Source organism: Limulus polyphemus, unplaced genomic scaffold (assembly GCF_000517525.1).
Source record: "Limulus polyphemus unplaced genomic scaffold, Limulus_polyphemus-2.1.2 Scaffold21, whole genome shotgun sequence".
Classification (NCBI taxonomy): Eukaryota; Metazoa; Arthropoda; class Merostomata; order Xiphosura; family Limulidae; genus Limulus; species Limulus polyphemus.
In genome coordinates, this window is record NW_013665631.1 from 597,964 (window position 1) to 618,425 (window position 20,462).

At 34.9% G+C, this 20,462-nt stretch overlaps 1 protein-coding gene across 1 annotated transcript in view; it reads left to right on the plus strand.

Annotated features, from left to right (window-relative positions):
* The window catches only part of LOC111085553 (inactive ubiquitin carboxyl-terminal hydrolase MINDY-4B-like), a 98,580-nt gene that overhangs the window by 72,563 nt on the left and 5,555 nt on the right, over positions 1-20,462 (plus strand). Inside the window, exons 8-12 of the mRNA XM_022384659.1 lie at positions 1,071-1,141; positions 5,429-5,588; positions 6,158-6,238; positions 12,178-12,358; positions 13,396-13,462. Of these exons, the coding sequence (XP_022240367.1) occupies positions 1,071-1,141; positions 5,429-5,588; positions 6,158-6,238; positions 12,178-12,358; positions 13,396-13,462 (560 nt within the window). The remainder of the gene's footprint in view (positions 1-1,070; positions 1,142-5,428; positions 5,589-6,157; positions 6,239-12,177; positions 12,359-13,395; positions 13,463-20,462) is intronic.

Here is a 20,462-nt window from a genome sequence, read left to right on the forward strand (position 1 = left end):
TCTCTTATGAAACAATACGTAAACATCTAAGGATATGGGAAAACTCCTTAAAGAAGGTGTTTTTGGTGTCTCACGAACTCTCCGTTGATCATCGTTTCCAACGTGTGAACGTTGCTTCGTCTCTACTGGCGCGTAATGCGCGTGAACCATTTTTTGAAAGAATTGTCGCCGGTGATGAAAAATGGATTCTCTATGCAAATATTAAACGTCAAAAACAATGGCTCAGTCCTAGACAAAAACCACTTCCGACCCCAAAACCTGGACTCCATTTGCAGAAATTGATGCTTTGCATTTGATAGGACATCAAAGGAGTAATTCATTTCAAACTCCTCAATCCACAGTGAACTGTCAATGCAGAGATCTATAGTCAGCTACTGGAACGTTTAAATAAAGCCATTTAGCAGAAACGTCCTTCACTCGTCAATCGGAAAGGTGTTCTTCTCCACGACAATGCTCGTCCATATGTGGCACATTTGACTCAACAAAAGATTATGGAGTTGGGTTGGGAAGTTCTCCACAAACAACCCACCGTGTTCTCCAGATATGGCACCATCAGATTACCATCCGTTTCGTTCTCTACAACACTATCTTAATGGGAAAACGTATGCAAGTGTGGAAGGTGTTAAAGAGGACATCGACATGTTTTTTGCTTCAAAGTCAAGTGATTTCTTTGATCAGGGTATTAATAACCTGAATGTAAGATGGAAAAGCATCATCGATAAGAATGGAGACTATTTCATTTAATAAATATTTTGCTTTGATATATAAGTTGTTCGGGTTTTTTCATCTAAAAATAGCGACATTAATTTCTTGACGACCTAATAGATGTAATTCGGTATAAGATTTGTTCTCGTGTAATATAAAATCTTGTTCACCAATGTAACTATTTTATAAACATCCTTACACGAAGAGTTACAGCACAAGAGTAAAATAATGGTGCTTGAGATTTTAAGTGAAAATACGTCATTCTAGTACACCTAAATGAATACCTAACGCATTTAAGTAAAAAATCTGAATTTTATTGCTAGTTATCAATTTTGTGTTTTGCATTACTATCTTTTTTTCTTCAGTTCCAGCACGGAACAGGAAGTGGAGTGATGTTGCTCATATACAGTATAATCCTATCTCGCGGTATCACCAGGTAATGTTAAATACATAAGTGACTGCTTGTTTTTGTTGAAATATTCAGTAACTTATTTGAACGTACAATTATTCTATGGTCGCGCCATCTATTGTACACTGAAAAATATTCTTTAAAATTGTCGGAAATATTTGCATCATTCCAGTAACAGCTAAATCTAATAAAATAATAATTACACAAAGCAAGTTAATAACTCAACTTGCATAAAAAAATAAAATTCAATATATTTTATTCATAAGAAGTAACGTTACGTAAAAAATAGATTAAAGCTTGAATACGACCTGAACTAATGTTTGAGTGAAGTGTTTTTTTTCCGATGTCTTTCAAAATTTTTCGCCCTACGTACGTTTTATGTCTCCAAATGTCAAGTAAGATTAACTAGATCTTAAAAACGTCATCAACTAATTCCAACGAGAAATGGCATAATTGTGAAAACTGGTAACCCTCAATTGTGTAATATTCTGCGTAACAAAATGGGCTTGCTTAATCTAGATCAATCTCCCATGTTCACTCAACTTCGCTCCCCTGCTCTAAATCAACTACCTCCTCTTCGTCGTACACCTCTTTTCTCTTATGTCATCCTTGGTGTTGATCCTGTCATCACTGAAAAAGCGATCCTCTCCAACTTCCTCTTGAAAATATATCAGTCACGCATGCCATTCGCATTCAAATTAATTCTGGTCCTACCTTCATGATTTGTGTATTGGCTGAGAATAGTGACCCCGTAGATCATCTCATGTCTAATGAGCTATCGGGTTGAAGCTTTCCATTCCCCGGCCCCCGAGGCTCTGCGCTGTGAGAGGTGCCTATTATACAACTCGCATACCACTGCTAAATGCTCTAACCAACCAGTTTGTTCTCATTGTCGGGGACCTTATCTCCTTCGCCAATGCTCTCGCTTAAGCAACACCCCTCTGCAACACTTGTCATCTTGATCATCCAACATACTCCTCTAAGTGTCAGGGTAAGCCACCCCCAAGAATGACGATCCTGCTTCTTTTGCTCCAGTGGGTACCACCGATGCCATTACCCTTCCAGCTAACTCTGTCGCTATGTCTCCTACCACGGAAGATATCATCCATTTTATCACATTGACAGAATGTCCTCCCCTTCTAACGTACGTTCGTTCTAGATAATATTATACATGCTGCCAAGACCGTTTTTTGCTTTCACATGCAGACCACTTATTCTGGACTTAACTCACACTTTCTATTTCGTCGTCTATGGGATCCAGCAGAGACTACATGTTGAAGTATTTATTTGTAAATATTCGCTCACTTCTCCATAACCTCCCTCTTCTGGAGATCTTGTGGGATAGAGGCTCCTATGATTGTGTTCTCCTTAACGAAACTTTTCTGAAACCCACTCAAAGAATTCCCTTGTCAGAGAACGCTCTTCATCGATATGATCATCCTATGGGTCTAGCCCGAGGGGGTGTGGCAATTGCTACTCGAACTCGCCTTCCCGTGCGCCTACATTCCCTTTCGCAGTCCACTTACCCTGAGCATTTGATAGTCACTGTTTACTTACCATCTCGTATCATCACTATTGCAACAATCTACATTCGTCCCCAGCTACATTCTTCTCGTGATGTCAACTACCACAGTAAGACCTCTGCCGAACTTGCCCATTTTCAGTCGTCCTTATGCTCCCTTTCTGGTTCTTTGCTGCCAGCCCCTAGTCGTCCGATTTCTCATTCGTCATCTGATATTGTCTTTGTTTATTCCAACCTGGTTCCTCTTATCACTCTACACATGTGTCCTCCGGTTGGTAGTGATCATCTCCCTATAGAACTTTGTGTCCGTTCGCAGACTTTGTCCACTCCTCGTGCTTCCCGTCGGACTAACTTAAATTTTCGTTCTGCTATTTTGCTGCTTTTCATGAACAGAACTTTCAGGTAGCGGAACGTCATATTCTTGACTACAGTAACACTACAACCATCGTGAACTCAACCGTTGCCTCCCTCGTTGACCTTACTCCTAGTTCTTCCCATGTTGTTGACGATGATTTCTTACCTGCTCCCATTACTGCAGCTGATATCTAGCGGGTGATGAAGAACAGTTGTAACTCAGCCCCTGGTCCTGATGGCATCACTTACTGCCAAGTTCGTTATGCCCCTATGCAATTCCTTCGACTTCTTGCATTGTTCTACACCTTTCTTCTTTCCTCAGGATTTTTTCCTGGTTCCCGGAAATTCTCCACTATTCTGCTTTTCTGAAACCGGTTAAACCTGTCTCTGATGTTAATTCTTATCGTCCTATCTGCCTCACTAGTGTTTTCACTAAAACCTTTGAACGCATCCTTGTTACACGTCTTTATCAACTCATTACTGCTCACAACCTGCAGGCGGGATTTCGACCACGACTTTCTACTTTGGATCAACTTCTCAAATTGTCTGACTCACTTTCCAATCATTTCAACACTCGAAGACCCTCCTGCATGCTCATATTTGATTTCCGGCGTGCTGTTGACTCAGTTTGGCATCAAGGTTTACTCCACAAACTGCATATGTTAAACTTTCCTATTCCCTATATACTATACACACATACAAGACATTTATCAGACCCTGCTTAACATACAGCCTGGGTATCTGCTTCTCTGGCCTTCTACTATGGTATCCAGATTTTGGAACGCTATGCCCCCCGGCTTGCTTTTTGTGTTAGACTTCCTAGTCCCACTTCCGACCTTTATCACCGTATCAACTTTCCTCATATTCTGGTACACCTTCGACAGCTTCGCACTCGCTATGTAAATACATGTTTTCGTGACCACAATCTCATCTTCTCCGATGTTCTTGCCACCACTGTACACACTCCAAGATGCATTTGGGCACCAGCTGATCACCTACTGAAGCTCTATGTCATGTCTCTCCCAGCTGACAATCCCAACCACGTCGAGATGCCGATTTCCCATCTTCCCCCATTTATCAATCCCGATTCCTAATACTTGTAATACCCATTGTCAGTTCCTACACTATCTCCATTACGTGATATAGACTGATCAGTGTTCGCTCATATTTCTCCCGATTGTCTCCTCCATTTGCGCATACCGTGTTTCCACATTTTCCGCCTCCTGTGCTGACTTCCTCCCTTACCCTTCTATTATTCCTCTTTACCATCTTTCTTTTTTCGTTGCTTGGCTGACGAGAGAGCGTAACCCTCTACCGGCCCGCCGGTCCCCTCCCCTCGGGATTGGAATGAAATAACGCATATGTTGTTGTTGTTCTTAAAAATGTATATAATTACTAGCTGAAATTACATTTTACTACTGATTTGCTGAATGCAATTAAAAAACAAAGCTTTCACTAAATTAAGTGTTAGCGGACAGTAAAATTACACTAATATTACTTATTTAAGCGCTAAGCTGCACAATGGGATATCTGCAATGTGTCCATCTCAGGGAGCATACCCTGAATTTTAGCCTTATAATCCCTTAAGTTGATCCACCTGGAGGACATTATATTTTGTCGGGAGGTATTACTAATGAAAGAGTCGAGTTTACGTTCATTATTAGCAGAAAAGCAGCATACAGGCTATTTACACGAAATATTATCAAGAAAGTAAAATTTGCATGAATTATAAAAGAAAAAGTAGACTTTATACAAAATACCTGAGAATGTGTAGTTTACAATAAGTACAAGTCCGCGGACTTACAACGCTAGAAGCCGGGTTTCGATACACGTGGTGGGCAAAGCATAGATAGCCCTTTGTATAGCTTTGTGCTTAATTACAAACAAACAAAAGTTTATACAAATACAAGCGTGAATTTTGGTTTAGTTCTTGTTAAGCACAAAGCTACAGAAGGGACTATCTGAGCTGTGCCCATCACGAATATCGAAACTCAGGTTCTAGCGATGAGAGTCCACAGACTTACCGCTAAGCCACTGGGAGGCATAAAAGTAAAAGTCATATTTTACATTTAATATTAACGAAAAGTAAAGTTTACACATAATACTGGTAGGAACATAAAATATACGTGATAAATTAACAGGAAAGTTGGAACTTACATTAAATATCAGCGGTAAATTTTCATAAATAATTGCGCAAAAATTTCATTCAGTATTAGAAAAAATTTACCTAAATTTCTTAGAATAACGGAAGTACGCTTAGAATCTATAAAATACATTATACATCTTGATATATTTAAGCATAATCTTCTTGCATATTCACTGTAGTAGATTAACTCAGAGATATCGTAAAATTGTTTCTTTGTTAAAGGGACTTTTGAAGCTGTTTTTACATCATATATATATAGTTATGTACACTTTGTAGAACAATTCTAACGTAGTGACCGACACAGGGTACAGGAAGATTTGAATGGAGAGTACACCGAACTCCTGACCCCTGTATGTGAGGCTACTCAAGCTATCATCACATTGCTACTCACAGGAAAGGCTACACCTTACCTCCATAATGGTGTGATACGTACCTTAGACGAGGAAAATACGGTACAGACACTTATACAATATTTAATATATTGATTTGATAATATAAATTTTATTTACTCAATGAAAATTATTTGGTGGTTAGCTTACTAAATACAAAGGTAGTTTGGAAACCCAAGCAGTTGTTAAAAAGTGTGGAAAGTTTTTATCTAAGTGTTCTTGTACAATATTATTAAAAGTTATGATTGTTCTATTATTGTTATCATTATATATATATATATATGTGCACATTTCAGAAGATATACAATAAAAGGAAAAGAAAGTGTAACTGGGAACAATTCAGCTTTATGGTATTTGGAACCCCCTTCTTTAGCATTAAATGTTATTTTTTTACTGTGTATTATTGTAAAGGTTAAGGATAAGATAAACAGTTATGACTAATAAAATAATACTTAATTTTTATTCACAGTTTTACTGAATCATTTGCATTTCCTATTGCTAGCTCCAATATATCCCAACCTTTTATTCGACGTAGTTGCCTAACATTATTCGAACGAAACAATAAATGGTTAAATTACTATACACCTGATTGTGTTTTTAAATGGGAAACCACATGTAATTTTTGATATTAGATTAAAGAACACGTGGGTCTAATGTCCAGAAGCGACGTTGGTTTTCTTGTATGGAACCGAAATGATGAAAACTCAAAACAGGTAACAAGATGTGTTTATCAAATGTTAAGTTACGTTCAATTCTTTACCGTGTCAGTGTCAAAATGATTAGTATAATAGTTGTGATGGCAAAGGGTGTTAGAAATACTTGTTATCGTTGTTTGTAATTAAGCACAAAGCTACCTAATGGACTATCTGTGCTCTGCCCATCACGGGTATCGAAATCCGGATTCTAGCGTTGTAAGTACGCAGACATACCGCTGTGCCACTGTGGGGGGGGGCAATACTTGTTAATACTAAAGTAATTTGGAGTTTGTTTTGAACGAGAAAAGTAAAGTCGGAGGATTATTAGTGGATAAATTTTTCTGAGCATGCAGGTTTAGCGTTCATATGCTAAACAGTGAAGTAATCGAGAAAGCATGGTCTCATATCTTACTATAATGAACGTAGAGTGTATGTCAGTATTTATGTATGTAACCAAAACTCCTGCGCCATCTATTGAATGGCACCACAAACAACAATCCATAAACAATTTCCCACTTTGGTTATCCAAGATTCAGACAATTAGAAAAGTAACTGTGTTATGTACAACAACCGTTTCTTTATAATATAACACAATTTTATATAAAAGTACTCTCCTTACAAAAAGAACACTACTTTCACTAGGACTGTACGTGAGGGTTTGATTATATCTTTATCGATGCAATTTTTAAATGGAGTACCGAGAAACTAGAGGTTCTTAAAAATTATTAGTTTTTCAATAAACGTTATTACTTTTAAATATATAAAAACGTTACAGTTTATATAAGTAAAATTTGTGAACATTTTGATCTCTGTACATTGAATCATTTTGATGCGTATGACTAAAGAAAACAATCCGAACACTTTTCTCCTGCAGTAAGTACTTCTCAGAAAAAAAAATCCTTCTTTAGAAAATGTTCACTCTTTCTAAATTTGTTTCAATCAGGCATGATATTACGATTAAACAAACAGCTGCCAACAGTGCGACGTTTCTGCTAGTATTTGTTATGATATTACGATTAAACAAACAGCTGCCAACAGTGCGACGTTTCTGCTAGTATTTGTTATTATTTATTATTATTACCCTCAGCTAGCATCGCAAACCTGAGCCTTACGACTACTATCTCCCGGGTATATCTGAGATAGAAAAACTAACTTATTGAAACAACTATAACTAATATTCTTGGATTTATAAACAAGAGCTAATGGCTTAGTGCCTGATAAGTTTAAAGGTAAAGAGCACGGTAAAGTTGAGAAAAATTATCTCTGTGTTGAAGGGGGTTGCAAACAACGTTTAGTTGAAAAATGTTATTGTAGTGCTAAATACTATATGTAAAGGCCTGATATTTATGTCCGAAATAAAGGTGTACTGTTTAATTAAATATGTGCTTACGTTGAAAGATGGACATTAAGCGTTTTTAAATTAATACTGGTTTGATACTCATGGAATTGAGATAAAATCTGTTCTGGTTTTAAATAGACAATTGCTATAAATAATTCCCAATGACTTACTGCGTTCTGATACTAAAGGAGAGATATTATAGTTTCCTCAATTTTCAATGATGATGGCAGGTATCTTGATGACAAATCTGGCAGAAAATTAGTTTTTCATGAGCAAAAGAGGGTGGAGGTTATTCTGATATTTAAAGCGTTGGGATAACATTTGGTAAAGCAGTGCAAATAATAAATGCTATCCTCTTCATCAAAGTTTGGCTAGCATCTTAATCAATGTCGATGAAACTAGCGACAATGAAGACCATTAGGCCTGATATTACTTCTTGATAGTCATCACGCCAGTTTGAAGATGCTCTTTGTTTTTAATTTTGTTTTAAAATGTCTATTACAGTTTCTATATCGAAGGCGTGTGAAAATAGCATGTTAAGTTCAAGTTTGGTTTGCTTCATGTCCCAGCCTTGAAGGCGTTTCGTTCAATACCGAAACTTGTCGGGTTTATCTATAATAACAAAAGGGCGTGTCTCTCTGTGTGTGACCGCCATAGTTCCAAGAGGAAAGGACCTAGAAACCTGCAATTTTGTACACATACTAAGTGAACACTGATGGTGTGCACCTGGGTATTATTACTTATCTTTTCCACGCCCATGCGCGAATGCGCGTCTTTTTAACGAGGAAAGCTAGCGAAAAGCCACATAGAAATGAAGTGGTTCCTTATATTACAAATACAAATCACAGACAGACAGACACGCACGTGACCACCATAGCTCCAAGAGGAAAACGCCTAGAAACCTAAAATTTTGCACGCATGCTAAGTGGAATCTGAGTGTGTGCACCTGTATTATTACTTGTCTAATTGCCATCGCGCATGCACGTGCATGTTTGTGTGTGTGTGTAACTGTCATAGCTCTAATAAGTAAAAACCTAGAAACTTGGAATTTTGCATTCATACCAAGAGGACCCAGAGGGTGTGCTCCTGGGTATTATCATTACTTATCTTATCCACGTCCATGCGCGCATGGAGTGCGCATCTTATTAACCCGAGCGAAGCCGGGTACTTTCGCCAGTACGTAATAAAGAAACAGAAAATTTCAGATGAACTTCTGACTGCCGTAGTTCGAACCCAGTTGGTAATTTCTGGTAGTCATCGACTTTCTTTAAGATTTTAATCTCTCACCAGTCATATACTTGTCGTTGATCTTGATGTCATAGCTAATAATAATTTACAGCTCTTAATTAAAAGAAGTCCAAAATATCGAGGATCTACTAAGGTTAAATGGATTTGCACAAAATAGGAAAAAAAATAGTAGCCCACTCAATAAAGTTTTACATAAATGGGTGTAAGAAAGAGAAATTAAACGTAAACCTGAGGCTGGCCATGATTAAATGTTTATCAGGCTCGGAATATGAATAATAGAGTTCATAGTTTGGGGTCGATTGCCGAAAAAATGTACTCTGCATTTTGAGGCAATGGATATGCTATAAGAGTGACTGAAAAACCCCACTGTTCGGTTAGACAAGAGATGGTGATGGATTTGTTGACTAGTTGTGTTCCCTCTAATTTATCATTTTAAATCTAAGGACGGCTATAATTTGTGTAGCTTTGCGTAAAAATTCTGAAATATAAAAAAGTAGTCTTAACTTATTGATAAAATGGGTAACAGAACTGAAGAAATAACCATAAACAATTAAATATAAAGAGATTCACTATTGAAGAATAAATGGATTAGGAACTGAAACAAACCACGACATGGAGCGTGTAGATTCCTTACACAGCAGATACGTCATCAGTCCCGCCATAAAACATCCAACAGATTGGATTTCATTTGTAAAAAATGAAAAATATATATATTTATTAAAAGTTTATATAAAGAGTTAGGTTCAATACACAAAAATGTAAATCTTTATGTGAAGAAAGTAACATACAGAAACACAGTTTTATTAGACTTTGATCTCCACTTAATTCTTATAAGATCTAAATTATTCTTGATCTGAAGTTACATGAGCCACCATAAAACACAGATTTATGTCGATGCTAACAATGTTATGACTAAGCACTTATCAACTCTAGTCAAAAAAAATCTGAAGTACATAAAAGGGCTTTTAAACAAATAGTGTAATATTATCAAAAAGAGCCGGTAGTAATCCATTTATTATCATTGCTACTTGCATTGAATTTAAAGAGAAAATTAAATACTTTGAGGCACAAACGATTGAAAATTTAGTTTCAGTAATCTCTACTCTTGTTAGAATTAAGAAGTCTTTCATCGGCAGTTTCAAGACCTTTTAAACATTCTGGTAAATTAATGCCTTTTGTTAGTTTCGATTTTCATTTTTTCCTTGTTGTTGAGCACACATCTACACAATTCTGTACGTACCATGACTATTGAATTCTGAGTTATAAGCCCTCAGACTCACTGCTCTGTTAGTAAAAACAGATGATTTCTACAATAACGATACTTATAAAAGTTATCATTGCTTTACAATAAACGAATTCTTATAAGTTGTACACATTTTTACTTGACAACATATTTGTACAATTCATTCAGTATGTCAGCAAATACAGAGGGGTGGAGGAGAGGAGAGGCGGCAAAGCTTCACTTTGTGCTACTGCGGCAAATCGAATCCCAGATTTTATCGTTGTAAATCTGCAAAAGTTACTACTGACTCACCGGAAGACTAAATATAGGGAATACCTGTAGGCGTTAATTATAAGAATGTATGATTGAAAGCAAAGAAGAATGCATAACAGTATGTTATCAACATTACATCTTATTTATCGAATGCGTATCTCAATCTCCAAGTTGCATATATTCATTCGAAGTTGTATTTTTATTCACAAAAAATCTTAGTAAGAACGACTATAACAAACCTGCGCACATTAGATGCTCAGTTAAACACATCCACATTCTTTTATCGAGTTATAAAGGTTTTTTCAACATCGTCAAACATATTTATTTACCAGAACTTATGTAAGTATCATTAATTCAAATACAAAATTCCAAATAAATCGTACCACAAATTTATTATTTACGGCTTATTAGATACAATAGCATTTGTTTAACATTACAAGATTTTGCGAATAAAGCTAATAAACGTACTTATTTTGCGGTAAATTCAACAACTTTATTGCTACCGATTGCGGTATTAATAATTTTCCGGAATATCATGACCTTATCAAAGCTATCACGTGACAAATTAGTTTTTAATTATTTTTTAAAGTGACGATCAATAATTTTGGTGTGGTTACACCTTTAGTTTTATCTCGAATCCCTGCGATACCACAAAATAGTCCCTGAACTTTTAATCCATGAGTGCATTATAAGTGTGTCATCCAATTCCATAGCGTTGATGGTGCAGAAGGGTGCCGTTGAATAGCTGACTTTCTTCTGATAAGTAACTCAAAATTAGGAACGGCAACAAATAACCTTAGTGTCTTTCCCATACATACAAAATACAAATACAAAATCCTGTATGTCTTACTATCACATATACATTTCATCTAACTTTTACGGTTTAATTCATACATTTCATCTTACTTTTATGGTTTAATTCATACATTTTGGCTAACTTTTACGGTTTGATTCATACATTTCGTCTAACTTTACGGTTTAATTCATACATTTCGTCTAACTTTTACGGTTTAATTCTTACATTTCATCTAACTTTTACGGTTTAATTCATACATTTCGTCTAACTTTTACGGTTTAATTCATACATTTCATCTTACTTTTACGGTTTAATTCATACATTTCGTCTAACTTTTACGGTTTAATTCATACATTTCATCTTACTTTTATGGTTTAATTCATACATTTTGTCTAACTTTTACGGTTTAATTCATACATTTCGTCTAACTTTACGGTTTAATTCATGCATTTCATCTAACTTTTACGGTTTCATTGGTCACTAGATGTTATTAAAGAGGTTTATATAAAGTTTTGCGTATACTGGTGCCAAGTCTCTCTGGGACAGAGAATCAGTGATCTAAAACAAACAAATAGCTTTTCTGTGTCTTGTAAGTAAGTTATATTCTCTTGTTTCATAATCACAGTTTCAATGACGGTATTGGCTAAAATGTTTGATAAATATAATATATTAGTTTTGTTAGTTTCTATTTGTGTATTATGTAGTTTTTATTATGAGAACTATTTTGCATTGTTAGTTTAGTATATGGATTTAGGGTAATCTATATCTCTTAAGCTAGCTAAACATCGTAAAATATTTTTGTGACTGCAGTCGAAAATATCACAAATGACGAAGGTACCCAAATGATAAGTAAACGTATTCTATAATTATCATAAGTATTTTTCTTTATGATATTGCATACTTCTAGTTAGATCCGAATATTAAATTAACTACATTAATTACGGAAATAATGATTTAGCTGTGATATATGTATGTAGCTTGCATTAGACAGAATTTACTGATAATATTAATTTCAAAGCAAAAGATTAATAGACGCATTTTGTTATATGACTAATACTATTGTTGAAATGTTTGTGCAGTTAGGAAGTCGCTTGAAAACGCCGACTTTTCCAATATGGGTCACACATACAGAAAATAAGTACGGCGTCCTCTTTCACACACGTAGAGACCTAACACGTGATCACCGGGCAGAGCATCGCTTCGATCTTCATTATTACAACGGTTTTCTAGTTCATCCTGAACCAACAGTACTAACATTAGGTACGTAATGGAAAAGAATTCGATGTGAAATAACCTTTTAATGATATTTGACCTAAATGAGAAGTGAAAATTTATCTTTTTTTATTTATCACACCGTGCATTGTTGGAACCATCTGAAATGTGATGTATAGACGAACGATGAAGTAAGGAAAACTGATGTAGAATTATTGGAACGTGCAGAAACAATAAAATAGACAATGTTGGGAATGTGGGAAAATCCGCTGCTTTGGGTATATAATTAGGGAAGATTGACAGAGATTTTGTTCGTTAAAGTCGATAAGAGCGACAGGCAAGCAGAAGCTCACTTGTTTCGATGACATTAGGAAATGGATTAGAGATGGAGGTTTTAATTAGAAAAGCTGATGTTAGTAGTGGGGTATGAAGAACAATGCAGAACCTGAGCCATTGGAATCGGAGAGGACACTATGATTGATATTGTATAGTATATAGAGATTGTGTACAATTGAACATTTTTATGGCGTTTTCAATTTTTCGTTAAATGTTTCACATATCATCACCTGTTTTTTTAGTAAAGAGACATCTTTTTCAAGAAAAATAATAACGTAAACGAAAGGTTTGAGAAATTCTAGATATTACAACGGTATTATTTATAACTTAGAATGTAATCAAATGATTTTTGTTAATCTCCATAATTAGAAGGTTTCAGTTATACGTATTTTAGTAACATAAAATGTACTACAAGTTGAAAACTTTATGGTAAAAATGATTATTTGAAATCAAGGTTGGAGCATATAAAAGACATTCACATTTCAGTAATGAAACTCTGTTTTTAAATAATACTGCTTCAATTAGATTCTTATGATTGTATTTAATTGCTTCATCTAATCTGACAGTAGTTAAGCTTGGTAGAGATTCATCTAATTATGTATATTTTGTACTGAAACGTTTGTATATCAACTTGAACAGTGAAAGTGATCATAAATCAGCATTTTTCAAGATCATAAGCAACACCAATACGCTATGTGTTTCCTATATTTTTTTGCATTTATAACCAAGTCAAGATTTACTTATTTCAGACACGAGGTTCAACAAGCCACAAGATGAGTACAGGATTCCCGTGTTAGAAAGAGTCATATTATCAAAGTAAGTAGTATTAAAAGTAATAATAACAAGATGGAACATTCAATGGCCGCGGCACTTAAAATTCTTTTAGGCAGGATTAGAGTAAATTAATCTATGAGACGATTATTTTAGCTATATTTTTGTGCGTCAGCAATACCAAGTGCGAGGCGCGAGAATACACAATTCGATTTTAATGCTCATTAGGATCTCTACCAGCCTACCCTCAAATTGAAATTCTTTTAGGCAGAGTTAAAGAAATTAATCTATGAGATCTTGGGTGTGGTTAAATACATCAATCAAAAGCGTTTGACCTCCTGAGCCCAAAACTGTAATTTGATCTCAAATCGGTCAAGAGGTAACGGATCAATGTAAGGTTTGTACTTGAAAATAAAATATTACAGAGCCATTCTATGAGCCGCTATGCCGCGGTTAAAAATAATGTTACGTATCTGCATGTTTGTTTGTTTCCCGTAGAAATTCTTTCCGAGGATCTTCAGCGATACAAGTCCTTTCTTGATTAAACCAGTCTATTCTTCCTCGATACAAACTTTTAGTACACAGTAGTTCCACAATCAGTACGTTTCTCGTCACTTTAAACTTAACAACTTTTATAATACACGCTATAAATCACAGTGATTCACAATCTCGATAACTTCGCTATCGACGAGTGCAAAACACACGTTACGGCTCACTAGCTCGAAACTAAAAGAATCATAAAATACATGGAACTCAAAGTAACTACTGCTCTCTCTTCGTTCATCTATCTCACCGGTGGCTTTCTCTGCCAGGCTTATATACTAACGAAGAGGGCATCTCGAACACACTCAGACTTCCCTGATCATTCGAGAAAACCAGCACCAATGCCCAGCAGCGTCACGTGAGTTTCGCTGTCGCAACAATACAATTTAACTGTACTCAAGTTATAATAGCCCTCTTCCATCCAGCCACTTTTCTATCCAATCAGCCAACTTGCCCCTACATCTAATTAGATAATTATTACAAACATTTTATACGAAACCTTGTCAGAAAAATTCAGATATATTAAATTCGTACTGTTACTTCCATCAACATAAACAACAAGTTATTCAAAGAACGTCAAAAGATTAAAGTAAGGCAAGATTTTCCCGTGGTGAAACTTTGTTGACTACCCAACTAAATTATTGAGTTTATTAAATTAATTTATAAAGCTTCTTTTTCAGATTTTCAAAACCCTTTACCACCATTGATACGAGATTAATAGGTCTTTTTTTTCCCTTAACAACCTCATAATTGCTATACTAATATTGTTCGATCATGTTTCCATCTAGCAACTGTTCAGGATGAGAGATATTGCTTAAATGTTTTCAGTAAAAACTGAAGAACATGTAGAATTTAGTAACCCACCCATCTCTTAATCACCAGAAATGAGCCTTTCTTTGTCATCCCTCAAAGGCCCTACTCCCATCCTAACATTTAAAGAAGCAGTGAAACTCGCACAGTAGAGTGTTCAGGACAGCAATGCGCTATGAAACCACATCTCAAACCAATTTGGAGAAACTCCCTCGCCATGAAAGTGAAGGCTATGAGTACGAAAGATAATCCTCCAACCTAAGAATAAGGTAAACATTGCGATAATGTTGGGCTTATTTACCAATACTGTTAGATAGATAATAAACAGGAATTAGAAGTTGATGAAAGATCACAAGCTTCCAGCCACACTTCGAAATCAGTGTCTGTTTTCACGTAAAATATGGTTGAAGAGATTAGAATAACAGCAGTCCTATTCGACTATATATCTATTCAGTCCTCTGAAGCAGCTTTGATGGTATTTTGTGCTTTTAGTCTGCTTAAACATTGGTCTTGGAAGCCAACATCCACGTATAACGGAGGGTTTTATGGAAAGTTTATCATGTTACTTATACGAGCTAAGATTGACCTTGTCGTCATTTACAGTAATTTGTTCCTGTATAAATTACTATGTCGGACAAAAGTACGCAATCAAGGCTATCAAACTGAGCACGATCAAAGATGGGGGAAGAAGTTCCAAGGCAGCACCAGGCATGGAACATCGTATAAAGTATGATTAATACTCACCGTATACGACGCTAGATGTTCTTGGAATGGTTGTTTCAGCTCAGTGTGGAATTCATTTGAACCCATTAGAGGTGATGCATTTAGCAATCTGCTGTTTTAACGCAATGTTGTTATATATCGAAAATACGTATTTATAGATATCATTCAAATATTTTTAAAGTATACTTTTTTAGTAAAAACTAGGTTGAAATACAGTATTACATTGTCTGTAATGTAATGTAAATCAAAGTAAAATAAATTGGTCCATATTCACCTGTAGTTGAAGAGAAAGCCGTGTAATGATGAGTGCTCTTAAATTTTTAGATTACTTAGCTCAGTTGCGTAATCAGACATTCTATTGTACTTTTGATCTGTAATCATAATATATGAGTTAACAATACGTTTTTGTAACGCCCGTTTTTGATTCTCATAGTTCTTGTACCGATACTAGTTTTATTCGGACAGGGTTAGGACATATATTGATTCGATTTACGTACCTACCTACATAAAAAATGGTCAAAGGTTAGTTAAGGTCACGGACTTTACATGTTGTTTTCACAACGTTCTTTCAGGAAAGTAAAATTTATACCTGTGTTAAGTAAAATTTATACCTGTGTTAAGTAAAATTAAATATAAATATATAATTGTTATTAGTATAATATTGTTAACAATTTACGACTGATGTATAGTGTTTATTGAAATATTCGAAAATACTACTCAGGGCACTTGTCTGAATTGGGGTGAGGGTGGGACAAATATTATAATATTGTCTATTTTAAAAGATAATCTTCGAACTAATGTGACGTATTTCGTAAAATACTTCTCACAGTACAATAAATACGGGTCTCTAGATTAAGTAATTTTGGTTTTAATTAACCTTTTAAATACATAACCTTATCAGTATCTTGACCCGTTTACATCTTTTGTGACTCGATTGTTGGTTTTGATTTGACGTTTATAATGCAAAATTACTACCGTTAGTTTGTTGCTAAAAGGGCCCCATATTTCTAATTTACATCATGGGCCTCAAACCTCTGGCAGCAGGCCTACTACCGTTGAATTTAATTGTACTTGCACGGTAATTTCTCAATACCGTTACAATTTCAACTTTTTTTAGTGTGTTTACACCCAACGTCCCTCATAATGAAAAGGCTCCCTAATAGCTCAGTGCTAAGCTTGAGTGCTTATAACCCTATATATCGGAATTCGATTCCTGTGATGAGCAAAGCACAAATTATCAATTGTGGAACTTCGCACTTAAAACAAACAAATAAAGACAGTGGGAAAGAACTGGGTTTTTACATCCTTAATAACATGATAAAAATAAGGTATTAATTGCAAGTTAATATCGCAACAAAGTTTTGTTAACTGTTAGATGCTTGAGTTAAAAAGCCCCTCTCTAGAACAGTTCCTAAAAGATAGCAATATGTAAGCTATGGAGAATTTAAGATATATATATAGTATTTCATAAGCATAATTTGTGCGTGGACCTAGATCCTTAGAAAATATACTTTATAATGCATATAATATTTTAAAACTATCGAACAAAGTTTTGTTAACTGTTAGATGACTGAGTTAAAAAGCCCCCCTCTAGAACAGTTCCTAAAAGATAGCAATATGTAATCTATGGAGAATTTAAGATATATATATATATATATATATAGTATTTCATAAGCATAATTTGTGCGTGTACCTAAATCCTTAGAAAGTCTACTTTATAATGCATATAATATTTTTAAACTATCGAACAAAGTTTTCATCAGGCTACTTCAACTTTTAATCTTTGAGACTAAAAAATGGGATCCGACCAGTCGCTGATAACGAGCTGATGATAACGATCAGAGTACCATTTATTTCTTTTTTTTTTCCATTTTCTCCTCTTGATAAATGGAATTTTCTTTCCAGTGCTTTTGTGGAAATTCGCGTACTACTTAAATGCAGGTAATTCTTTTTGTAGACCCCATCCAATCATGTTGGCTGTCAACACAGTTTAAATTGAACCTATCGGACAAGCAGTCGATTTTACAAAAATATAAAACATAATGACTGGTGTTAGCTGTTCTAACTCATGCAATAAAGAGAAGTTAAAATATAGCGAGTTATCACCCATCGATGCTAAAATATAATGGCCGATGTTGCTAAAATATGCTTAAACATAGCACCTTATGTTGTCTTATCATTGTAAAATGTTGTTATTACTATTACCAATGCACGATTAAGAATTCATGACTGATTTTACTAATGTTTGCTAACATATTGTGATTGCTGTTACCAAGTCATGGTAAGAATATTGTGTTTGATAATACTAAAACATATTTAAATGCCTTCACCAGAGGCAAAAATAACATAATAATGTTATCTATTTTGAAAGTTAACTGGTAATTGAACATAGCGTATTTAATGAAATGTGACTAACGGTATAGTATAGTAAGTTAATAACATCCCGATATTAAACAAATATATATTTCAAGATAGCTGTTTTAATTAAAAACTTATCAAGTAGAACTATTTGATAAAAATTTTGTATACCATCTACTAGCGCCACCTCTAGGACAAGTGCTGAAGCAGACCTAACAGTGATATTTTGCCGCTGATTCACAAGAATGCTCAAACATAATATGAAACATATTAACTTCACCTTAGTTAGCAAACCCCAAACTATTGTGGTATTCTCTGGTTCACCGATTTCTGTTTTTGTGAATGCTGGTTCATTAGAGAAATCCGGCGCAATGGACTACCTGCGTCGTGTCCACCACAAAAATAAATAACAGAAGCAATTTCCTACAATAGTCAATCGTTTTTTTAAATCATAACGGTGGTTTAAATGTAAATAAAAAGTCTGCAGTCGTAATTTTTAGAATAGTTTCTAACCTCTTGTCTGTACTCAAAAATCTTAATTCAAATAATAGCACTATATGCTCACAAATTCGTTTTTCTTGTCCCCCAGTAGGACAACGGTAAATCTATTGATTTACAAAGCTAAAATACAGGGTTCGATCCTCGCAATGGACCAGCAGGTAGCCCAATGTGACTTTGTTCTAAAACAAATAATCACGGTGGTCCTTTCCTCACACACTCTTTTTTTTCTTCTAAAAGCCCCCATTGGTTTCGGTACCCCTGGTGGACAGAGTACAGATAGCCCTTTGTGTAGCTTTTTCTAAAAGCACCGTATTGAATGGACAAAAGTATCAGGTTTTCAGTTTTTAATCCATTCAATCACGTGATGTTGTTGTGTTAACTTAAAAGTCTAACTAATAACGATTTTTTTTTACATTTTTTTAATGTGACGGAAATATTTCAGTATTGATTTTGTTAAGAAGAATATATCCGAATAAAATAAATAAATCGGTACTGCCCGGAGTATATTATGTATTCAATTGTTTGTTTGTAATTAAGCACAGAGCTACACAATGGACTATCTGTGATCTGCCCACCACGGGTATCGAAACCCGGATTCTAGCGTTGTAAGTCCTCAGACAGACCGCTGTGCCACTGGGGGGGGGGGGTATGTATTCAATGTTAATTCTTTTTAACAAGTACAGTGTACATTGTTTCTGAATCCCCGTCCCACCAAATATGCTCGCCCTTTCAGTCGTGAGGGCGTTATATTGTGGTGGTCAATCTCACTATTCAATGGTAAAAGAGTACCCCAAGAGTTTGCGCAAAATTCAAAACAAACAAACATTGTTTCTATAAAAATTAACCATTGCATCAAACCATCTCAGAGAGATAACGCATATTTAATGTGTAAATAAGGTGTAGCGAGATTTTGTCCATATTTAAAGTATTGCAATTTCACAAAGTCATCTTCTGAAGAATAACTTGAAAAAAACAAGTAATTTCAACATCATATATTTGATTTTTCTTTTGTTTTAAGATGCATGTTGAAACTAAAGTAAGGAGGCTTAACAAAAGCGTGAATACTACGCCTACCGATCAAAATAGAAAGATGTGAAAGTGAATATATTAAATAACTAAAAAAATATAAAACTAACCAAATTTTCTCAACTCAAGTTGGCTCAACTTCCATTTAGTTTCCATATGCGGCATCATTACTACAACTCTATTATAATTTAGGGTACATGTATATATATATATAGCATTTTTTAGAAATGTTTCCCAAATTTAGTAAGTAATGATTTAACATTTTTGTAATGTTTAGTAAGTAGAAAGAATGTGACGTATGAGAGCTCTGTTTCTTGGAAACTGCCTTCATGTAATTGGAATATTTTGGCATGTGAAGTGATGAAAGCGCAAGGATGTCATGCATATGATTTTTTGTTTGTTTTCTGTTAAAAACAAAGCTATAACAATGTGGTAGGTGTGCCATGCCCACCACTGGTATCGAAACCAAGTTTTTAGCGTTATAAGCCTTCAGACTTGCCACTAAGCCACTGTGCGGTATTGTTCTTTATTACAAAGAGATTGATTCCAACAACAGGGGAATGAGGTTGTGCAAATAAAAGATTTGTGTTTTCAATAATGATTCAGTATTTTTCTTTACCGTCTGATACCAAATCGATATGATACAACCTTCAGTCTCGAGCTTTGCCGTTTTTTACAGCATCTTTGTCACATCATGCAATGGCTATTATCATTCGCATCTATTGCATAATAGCTCATTAAACTAAAGAGAATACAGAATTTTTCGCATTATAACTAAAAAACTAATAGTTAACAAAACATTAATGCTACATCTAGCTATACAGTAGGATAGCGTCAAACATTAGCTTAAAATCAACCTGCCATATATGTTTAAAGAATCATAAATCATTTGATTAATTTACGGGTTGCTGAATACATTGTATACTAACCCATCTAATCGACTTTCTGGTTGTGCAATAAGATTACAAGACTTCTCAGCTGATAATTGTATTTTATGTAGGTATACTAAGTATTTTCTACTCCCTTTATTTAGCACTTTAATTCAGTCAAACCCTTTTTTTCAAAAATTGCATGAATGTTTGTT